The sequence below is a fragment of the Danio rerio genome, chromosome 3 (genome assembly GCF_049306965.1).
Source record: "Danio rerio strain Tuebingen ecotype United States chromosome 3, GRCz12tu, whole genome shotgun sequence".
Lineage (NCBI taxonomy): Eukaryota > Metazoa > Chordata > Actinopteri > Cypriniformes > Danionidae > Danio > Danio rerio.
The window spans coordinates 9016610-9027500 of NC_133178.1; the positions used below are offsets into that span (position 1 = coordinate 9016610).

General features: G+C 31.8%; 1 protein-coding gene and 1 long non-coding RNA gene across 5 annotated transcripts in view; one reads left to right on the forward strand and one right to left on the reverse strand.

Moving 5' to 3' along the window:
- LOC141381140 (uncharacterized) overlaps window positions 1-10891 on the forward strand; it is a 693969-nt gene that overhangs the window by 127879 nt on the left and 555199 nt on the right. The gene's annotated exons all lie outside the window — the stretch shown is intronic.
- map2k4a (mitogen-activated protein kinase kinase 4a) overlaps window positions 1-10891 on the reverse strand; it is a 46490-nt gene that overhangs the window by 31230 nt on the left and 4369 nt on the right. The window contains 1 exon segment of one of the 4 annotated variants that reach the window (NM_205736.2): window positions 5872-5904. The exons of the other annotated variants lie outside the window; for them this stretch is intronic. Within the exon segment in view, the coding sequence (NP_991299.2) occupies window positions 5872-5904 (33 nt within the window). 4 annotated transcript variants of the gene reach the window in all.

Here is a 10891-nt window from a genome sequence, read left to right on the forward strand (position 1 = left end):
TCTTTCCACCAATCTATTCCACTCGCGGCACGCAAGATGAATAAAAAAAAGATCTGATCAAATCCAGACAAAACAAAACGAAAAAATAGACAGAAGGAACTTACCTTCACCTCATGCCAAACCCGACACAAACCCAAACACTAAAATAGGTCTTAAAGGGATAGTTCAACTAAAAATGATAAGGTCACTACATCTTGGATGGCCTGAAGATGAAAAAATTTCAGGAAATGTTTGGGTGAACTATCCCTTTAAACTTTGTGCACACTTTGCACAGTGTACAAGAGATTCATCATCCATTACGAGCACTAAAATGATCCATCTCAAAAAGAGAAGCCAATGCAAACAATTCCAGAACTAGGGATGCACCACAAAAATGCTTTCATCAGAGGGAGATCCAAACCAAAAATGAAAATTAACAAAATAATAATGATAATAAAAACACAGTAAAACTAAAAATTAAAACACTCATGTTGTAGTTATTCATTTATTTTGTTCAGGTTGTCTGTTTTAAGGTGATTAATTAAAGCAGTCTACACTGTAAAAAGCGTAAACTTAAACAAATTACTTCAACTTGTTACAAAGAAATTAATTAAGGTTGACAAACTTAATTTACAACAGTTTTCATTAATAAATTAAGTTAGTTCTTTTAGGTGTAACACGTTTAATCATTTATTTAAGATAACAAGAATGGTACAGTACATACAGTCCAGTACAAATAATTTCCTTACCATGTTCATGTAATAATACTTTCAATGTTTTGTGGCACGTACAAATAGTGTTTACTATTAATAACGAACAACGTACACTTGCCATAAATAAATTACTTAAACGCCTCCGCACTAAAGGATTAAGACTTTGTTTCTAGGTGTAACAGAAGTTTGCGACATTGGGCACAAATGGGACGGGATGTGAATGGACAGAAATATACAGTAGCTGTAAATACCCTGCTACTTGTAAATGAAGATGAAATAACGAAATAAAGCATTATAATTCCTTTATTAACCATTCAAATTTTTTAACAAGCTTTATTATCATTCAATAATAAACTTGTTAAAAAACAATGAGGATTCATTTTGGAAATTAAAACTAAATAAATAAAAGTGCATACATACACATACACCTGTATGTTTGAGGGCATGCAAGTTTTGCACACGAACAGAGGAAATCGGCACGCAAGCAAATAAATTTGCATGCTTGTATTACATGAAAGCGGTTTCGATTTGAAATACTGCGCCCACGACGTTCGTCATTGAAATAACGCCATAGGTAGTTAGAAGATCTGTGTAAAAGGGCTGCCACCACAACTGGAAAAAATCCTTGAAGAAACACTGAACTTAATTTATTACAAAAAATGACATAATTTAGATTTGTCAAACTTAATTCATTTAATTGTAACAAGTCAAAGTAGTTTGTTTAAGTTTTACTTTTTTTACATTGTATGTAATATTTTGGATATGTCATCTAAAAATATGGCATAATATTATTATATAAAATATTCGGATCATGGTGAAAATATATAAATAGGCAAATGGTTTTGGTCACTGGTTCCACTAAAATTCTTTCTGATGATAATTATTGATTTTAAACCACAATTCAGTGCTTAATTTTCATTAAGGAAACATTCATTAACCAAACAAAAGTGACATTGATTCACATTAAAAATCAAAAAGTCAAATCACTAAACCACTAAACCATACGTTGTTTTACTAAAGTCATTTTTTTTATTAAAAAAAATATTAAACTCAAGTGGAAAAAGACACAGATTGTTAACCTAATCTAATTAAATTATGTAAAAAATGTAAATAAAATAATTATTTAAATTAAATAATTATTTAATAAAAATTTTATTGAAATATCAATATACTTAAAACCATATTATGATATAAAGATATTAAAAATATATTTGTTAATGTAGATAATCTGGCTTCATCCTCTATTTATGTGACTTAAAGTAACATTTTAGCTTACAATTGCATTTCTGGTCAGCAACCCTACAGTTATTTCCTACTTTAATGCTCAATCCAATTTAATGCTCTTCCATTTTCTGCATTTTTTTTCTATTATAATCATTTACAGGGCAGTTTCAGCTCATCTCACAACATACAGTTGCAGATTTTAAGCTTGACACATGATATAAAGCAATTCTGTGGGGGACTTTCAGAATGTAATTAACCAAAAAAAGTATAAAACTATAATTCAACGCTTGTAGTCCAACATATTAATGTCAATGACAAAACAAAAATATAGCATTTGACAAAAACAAAAGAAAACATAAAACCAAAAACACAAAAATAACCCTTGAGATTCACAAGAACAAACGTGAAAATGGGGGTAAACAAATTAAGGCTAATTTTCCCTCCACCGCAAGAATGCGAGGATTCGAATAGCAGCGGGGCAACATTTTTCTGAAATCTCACGGCATGTGCGTCCATGTCCCAACAAGCTCGTGTTTGTTCCAGATGCACATGCCAAAAAACATCCAGCAGTGCTTGAACACTAAACAAAATGCACACCAAAGATTTCTACAACCCCCCTCCAAGGCCATATTCACCGCACTGGTTAGTAAAAAGCTGTCTAAAACACCCGAAGAAACAACCACCAGAGCTTCCATTACTGTGTGTGTGTGTGTGTGTGTGTGGCTGAAACACCAGAGACTGATCAACAGAGGAATACATGCATGATTATTGAAGACGTCTGCATAAAAGGCTGATTTCTGTGAGTTTAATCTCTTAATCCAATGAAAGAGAGGACCAATCAACCGTCCAAGAGTCAATCGTTTTGCTCCAAAGTCAATGGAAGCTCAAAATTGTAGACTTGTGCCGATTTCTCACTAGCGCGAAGTAGTGTTTGATTGTGCAAAAGTTTAAGTCCACCACCAGATTTGTAGTTTAGCAGGTTTTGGTTGATGGCGTTATGTTTTGGTCTCCCTCTCTCTCTCTCTGGGGAATGTGTACACTAACGTTTAAAATACAATATGGTTTCTTCTGGGAAAAGTCAGTATTTGGTGTGATCTCATTAGTCCTATGCCACTCTTTTTTGGGATACTGTCCTGAAGTTTTCTGAAAAAAAGCTAGGTAATATTAGATTTCTTTTTGAACTAATAAACATTGCTCTTTATACTATTATATAAAAAGTTTGTCTCATCTGATTTGTATCATAATATTCAGGTCTGGACTCTCTGTAGGCCATTTCATAACAGTCTGTGTTGGAGAGAGAAAAAAAGCTAATAAACCAGGGTCATCTGAATACTATGATTCAGGTGTGGACTCTGTGTAGGCCATTTCATGACAGTTTGTGTTGGAGAGAAAAAAAAAGCTAATAAAACAGTGTCATCTGACTTTTATGATTCAGGTGTGGACACCGTGTAGACCATTTCATGACTGTATGTGTTGGAGAGAAAAAAAGCTAATAAAACACAGTCATCTGAATATTATGATTCAGGTCTGGACTCTGTGTAGGCCATTTCATGACTGAGTGATGGAGAGAAATAAAGCTAATAAAACAGTCATCTGATTATTATGATTCAGGTCTGGACTCTGTGTAGGCCATTTCATGCTGTAAAGTTTTTAAATTTAGGGTAGAATTTGTATTGTTTGATGTACTTTTGTGTATTATGTGTGACATGCTTGTATGCTGCAACCAAATTGTCTTTGGGAAATGAATAAAGACTGACTAATTTCATGACTATCTGTGTTGGAAAGAAAGAAGCAAATAAAACACAGTCATCTGATTATTATGATTCAGGTATGGACTCTGTCTAGGCCATTTCATGACGGACTGTGACGGAGAGAAAAAAAGCTAATAAAACAGTGTCAACTGAATATATGATTCAGGTCTGGACTCTGTGTAGGCCATTTCATGACTATCTGTGTCGGAAAGAAAAAAAGCAAATAAAACACAGTCATCTGAATATTATGATTCAGGTCTGGACTATGTGTAGGCCATTTCATGACTGCCTGTGATGAAAAACAAATTCTAATAAAATGCAAACAGTCATGAAATGTCCAACACAGAATCCAGACCTAAATCATAATATTCAGATGACTGTGTTTTATGAGCACTTTCTGTGTTTTGTTTTTTCCAGACCTTAATATATTGATAAATCTCAGATAAAACAGCCTTAATATAAAGAGGAACTTTGGGAAATGACGAAAGAAATCTAGTATGACGTGTTTGTTTGTTTTTTTTCTTTTTCAGAAAATGTCTTTTTCTCTCAAAATATGATTTCACAGCTTTAGCAGTGTGCTTAGGATCATTATCATACTAAGAAATAAAACTATTCTCAATCAAATGCTTTCCAAAATTATGCATTCAATTATGCATATAACATTCATAATACCATTCATGAAGACAATATTGCAAACACCACTGAAATAAAGCTGTGAAGCAGAACAGACTTAAATTACTCTCCAAATTATTTTGATAAAAAAAATGTAATATTTATTAAATAAATCAAATTATTTTTATTCTGAAAACATTTAGACTAAGCCATTTCTCTCTAATCTGCATTTTCTGTTTAAAGACTGAGTTAAAAAATACCTTTATATATGGTCAAACCATTGATATAACAACAAATGTACTGGTGGTATAAGACTTTTGCACAATACTGTTTGTGGGTTATTTAATGGCTTATCATAACGCAATCTAGACAGAAAGATGGTCAGAATATTGCTGATACAGACATAATACAGTCTGAAGGCATTTACAGAAACACTTGTTGTTCATAATATGCTTGCAAGGCTGAAATATCTTAATGAAAAGTTCCCAAATTAATTCCAGTTCTCATTTATATTTCGAAAACATGCACATGATATTTTGCTCTCTTTTTAGAGTCAAATGGCATCAAAATACCTTAAAGATGAGAAAACATTATGCCATAGAACATTTGTTTGTAATTACTATTTAACTAATTAAACTATTGTTAATATTACTGTCAATTCGATTCATTAAAATATCTTCATTTTTGCATATAAAAAATATAAAGTGTGTGTTCATTACATAAGATCATTATTTATTACTATTATAACTTTATTAAACATGATTGATACCATTTTTGACTTTATAATAACTAAAATGTCTCTTAAATAAATAGTTTAAAAGCATACAAATTCCCAATAAATACACACAACCTAAATGTTAATATTTTTGGGATACTGTCCCGAAGTTTTCTGAAAAAAAAATAAAATAAAGAAATAAAAAACTACTAAAAATGCTACAGATTGTTTTTTTTTTTTCGTCATTTCCCAAGGTTCCTCGTTATATTTTATATTTGAGGTTTTATACTTAAGGTTTATATTATTATATATGGACAAAGATATATATTTTTATCAGATATTAATCATAATTTTTAGGTCTGAACTCTGTGTAGGCAATTTCGTGACTGTCTGTGATAGAGAGTAAAAGAAATACTAATAAAAATGCACAATCATGAAATGGCCTACACAGAGTCCAGACTTGAATAGAAGGATACATTTACTAAAATTAAATTTTAATACAATAATAGCTTTATATTAGATTTAATAATTATTATTTAATCAATAATTGGTTATCAATTGTTAAATATTATTCCTTTATTCTTTTATCACTATTATAATCTTTTGTTCTACTGTAGCAGGTTTAGTATGGTAGTAATGCTTTTTGTTAACTTTTTTGAGAGGGGAAAGGTCATGTTTCAATAATAATACAACATCTTCTTTCTTTCCTTTTTTGGAGCAAAACTATCTGCAAAGTGGATCCACCCGCCACCATCAGCATGCAGAACAACAACCGGCACAAGTCTATCAGAGCCCACATGTGGATAGATTAGTGTTGGCCAGAGGACAGGCTTCCCCAAAACCAGTGGACAGACACGGTTCAGAAAGATGTTCTTACTTGGAGGAAGTCCAGACAGGTTTATCTGAAACCCTGGTGGCGAGAAGAACAACGAACACATGGTTTAAACTGAAAAAAAAGATCAACACAACCTTCTCTTCAAAACAATCCTCAAAATCCAAAAAAACGAGCATCTGAACCTGACCTAAAGCAAAAACCTTTGTGCCGGGATGTGCATCAGTGAACCGATAAACATGGGAAATGTGTGTACATGCAGAGGAGATTCACTCACAACAGCAAACCGCAAAAATAATGATGATCAGCAGAACACAAAATAAAGGAAAATACCAGAATGAGGAGAAATGAGGAAGAGAAAATACAAATGAAAACAGTTCTGGGTTTAACGGTTTTGCAGGGTCTCACCGTAGTCCAGCATCAGGGAGGATTGTGGGTAAGAAGAAGCAAGAGATAAAGGGAGAGAAATATCATGAGGGTGAAATACTGCGTTTCATTGGTTAAATATCAGATTTGAAAGAATCCAGATGGAGTTTGACATCGACAAACCATTAAAAAGGCTATTTTGGGGGAAAAACTGCATGTTAGGTTATGAAAACATTGATACAGGATTTATTCTGCAATTGTTAGTAAATTAAGAAGTAGCATATTAAATTAAAGATGACACATTGTAATTCTGAAATGTACTGCAGTAATCTAATTTTTCAACATTTTCTCAAAAGAAGTCATTTTTACAGTGTAATACTGAGGACGTTTTGCAACACAAAACCATAATGAAGATTTGTGTCATGTCTTATGCAACAGCTTTATCTGTACGCTTCATAAATCATGTGAGTTTACTCTTCCTGTGAGTGTATGTGACGCCAATGAAAGAACTTCCCAAACAAAGCAGATTCACAACATTTTCAGGAAATACAGTAAACATGGTGGACATTTTGGAGAAGAACACAAAGTTTAAAAGCAAAACTGATGAGCTTTTACACTTAAATCAATTGTAAACGTCGTCCTGGAAGTAAAATTGAGTGTAAGCCTGGGTTCATACATATATACTCATGTTTAAAACCATCAGCATGAAATTAAGAGCCTTTTGCACCTGGTGTTTTGCAAGATTATTTTAGTAAAGGAAAACTAAAATTGTCGTTAAGTGAAATGAAGTCATTTAAGTTCGCAGTTATAGTGAAACTGAAACGAGCATTTAAATGAAACAAAAACTAACTGAAATAGCAATAATTATCAAAAATATTTATCCTTTTCACAATTACTCATTCTCTGGTAAAAAGTCTAGCTGCGTCCCAAATGGCACACTATACACTATGCACTATGTACTTATGCACTTACACACTCAACAGGATAGTATATGTATGTAGTGTCGTCCCGAATGGAGCACTAATGTTTTTTTTTTACTAAGCGGAAATTCAAACCGTATCCCTGATGACACTTGACAATCGCTAAATTAATGAAATAAATAAGCAAACTATCAAATAATACCTGTCATAAGTATAACCGCATTCACCATCGGGAGCAGGCCCGGATTGGCTAATCGGGAGGACCGGGAGAATTCCCGGTGGGCCGGTCCGTTTTTTGGCCGCGAGGGCCGGTGTCCCTAGCTCCAGAATCTGTTGCTCTCAGCAGTCAGACTTTTTAAATTTATTTATTTACTTGACCACAGCCTTTTTATTCATTATTTTACTGCAACTCTTCTCTTTTCATCTATTTTAATGATTATAAAACTCAGTTGTGTCTCTTTTCTGAACACAGTTAATGTGGTCCAGCGGTTAGCACGTTCGATCCTCGTTAGAGTAACTTATTGTTTTCATTTTTATTGTTAAGACATATAATACTGTTAGGGTTGTTGAACATTTGAAGTTCTAAAGCAGCTGTTTTCTCAAAAAAAGACGTGATAGTGTCATTAGAAACTGATTTGGAAATGACCTTATTTTAATATAGTCAGTCGTCCATTAATACACACTTCATTTTACCGGCTGTAAGAGTGCATCATCCGGGTAATTAAAGTGCACTTATTATTTTTAGAGTTTTCAGTGTGAACACACTACTTACACTGTTTATACTACAAAATGGCGTAAAATAGTGCTTAAGTATGCGAATTGGGACGCAGCTTCTGACCTACGGCTATTTAGAGAAGCACCAGTAGATGGCGCTTTTACAACCAAAAACTTCTTTTCATTTATAATTTAGACTCTACATTGCGTATATTACGATGTGACTATTGTGAATATGACATTGCGATTTTAACGCTGAAATGATATATTGAGCAACCCTAGTTTATAGTAAATAAAAAACAACAGTTGGTCAAAAAACATTTTTGTTCACTGAAATAAAATTGTAAAAATTTGCAGTAAATGAAAAACTAAAACTAACTGAAACGAACAACAGTCACGGAAAAAGTAACCGCAATAACATACAAAATATCAAAATTAATAATCGTTTTCAGAGTTACTCCTTCTCTGGTGAAAACTCTGACCTACGGCTATTTAGAGAAGTACCAGTAGATGGCGCTTTTACAACCAAAAACGTATTTTCATTTATTATTTAGACTCTACAATGTGTATACTACGATGTGACTATTGTGAATATGACATTGTGATATCAACGCTGAACCAATATATTGAGCAACCCTACTTTATTATTATTCACTCTAAGGTTAACTTTTTAAATGACTGGTCAACCGTTTTTCCAACTAGACACTTCTGATTCAGTGATGTGACTATTGCGGATTCACACATTGTGATATCAATAATGAAACAATATATTGTGTAACCCTAATACCTATACATTAACAAAATGCTATGAGTAGGGCCAGACAGAATCTGCAGACATTTTTTGGCTATTTCTGTGCAGAATTTTGTAAAAAATCTGTAGATTTATGAATGATTTTGGGAGTATCATAACAAAAACCTTAAGATATGAAATAAAAAATAATATCTTTTTAACTTGTATTTAATGTTTACAATGCAAATACAATCAGATCCACTTATTTGGTAAACAAAGCAAGTGTCTCATATAAATATATATATATATATATATATATATATATATATATATATATATATATATATATATATATATACTAAGAGACTGAAAATATTACTGTTCAAACTGCATTGTAAATAAATCATAAATCATTTTCATATTAGTCAATATTATTACTGAAATTAATTTTAAAACTGAATAAATATAAATTTACACAAGTAAATTTAGAAGATTCTTTGTGGCCTTAGGCAATACCATTTATACCGATATACAGTAGTTTGTAAAAGTGCATCAGAAGAAAAGAGTGCAGGACACAAAATGAGCTGCAGCAGGAAAAGTGCATAATCCAATTTGTCCTAAACATGAGTCATGCTTTATATCAAGGCAGGTAAAGCAACTTGTAAGATTTAGTTAACACGTGTAGCTTAAAGCATCAGATGCTCCATCTGACAGACACTTTTACTCCTGTCAGATTATCAACTTCTGCTGTTTCAGGTGTGTTTTTTTCCTCTATTACTCAATGTTTTCCTTATAAGAATGCACTCAACAAAATGGAGAAATATTTTTTTATTTCAGCACTGATTGGTAGCTTGATCTTTTTACAACACTAGATTATAAGGCTATGTATTTTATGCTTATGTGGTAATTATGTGGTATCAAAAGTTTTTTTTTTTTCTTACAATGTAAACAGAATCAAATAGAAAACCGTGATCACATAACCAGGATACAAAATGAACCAACAATTTTGTGAACCATTCCCATCCCTAGTAGGAGTCAAATCATTCTAAATAAAACACACATTTCACACAAAAAAACACAGTTTCGTTATTAACAAATAATTTATATATACATATATTTAAAAATAAATAAAACCTATCAAATATCAGACAGAAAAAAGACGGAAATATATATATATAATAATTTATATATATATATATATATATATATATATATATATATATATATATATATATATATATATATATATATATGTATATATAATTTATTTATTTATTTTTTTTTTTTTGTGCATATCACCAGCTCCAGATCAGATTGAAAGAAAAAATACATCTTAATACCAAGTACAAACAGGGCAGGGCCAGCCAAAGCATTTTACATATTTTATTTTTAACATATTCTAACATTTTTTAAAAAATATATAACAGTAAATAACTTTAACACAATCAATTTTTTAATTATGATTTTTGTGAGATTGACATCAACATGCAGCAGATTGGCTACGTACAGAAGGCTGTCAAATGTTCTCATTTAACTTAATCAAATAATTTTTTTAATCTAACACGCACAGATCATGTCAATAAATAAAGCCCAAAACATTGAATATAAAGTAACAACACGATCTACACAATTATGGCTGCAATTCAAAATGAAACACTAGTTTGGACAGAACACTACGACAAATGAGACAAATTTTAGTCCAAATCAAATGCATAGCATAAAAAAAGTCTATAGTATTTTGATAATAAAAAGCTGAAAGAACTTCAAAAATGTCACTAATACTACAATCTGTCTTTTTTTAAATGTTATGATTAACACAATACAAACAGATTTAAGTTCAGACCTGATTGCTGATTGTTCAAACCTGAATATGTGCACATTCAGACTTTCTCCTTAATAATATAATCTCAGAAAAGTATTATACTTTAGAATCTAAATAGTGAAATCATATTCACAGCCAATGACCATCAAAATACAACATTGTTGCAAATGTTGATTCGAAGTCTTAAATGTGTTTTCAGACCGAATATTCAAAGTATTTTGGTAAACAATAAAAGGAACAATACACTGAGTGAATGTGCGAACATAAAACCAACTTTACCTCACTGCAAACCTGCAACCTTCCAGTTACCAACCCACATCTCTAACCACTACTACACCAGCCATGTCCAAAAATGACTCATTGAAAGGGTCATATTTCAAGCTATAATTAGCACTAACTAGCCTATAAATATCCATATGTGATGTGAAATACAGCGAGAGATTCACAGTCATACTTTGATGACAGGTTAATGCCCACATTCTTCCTTAAACACCAGCTATTGTAGATAGCGAT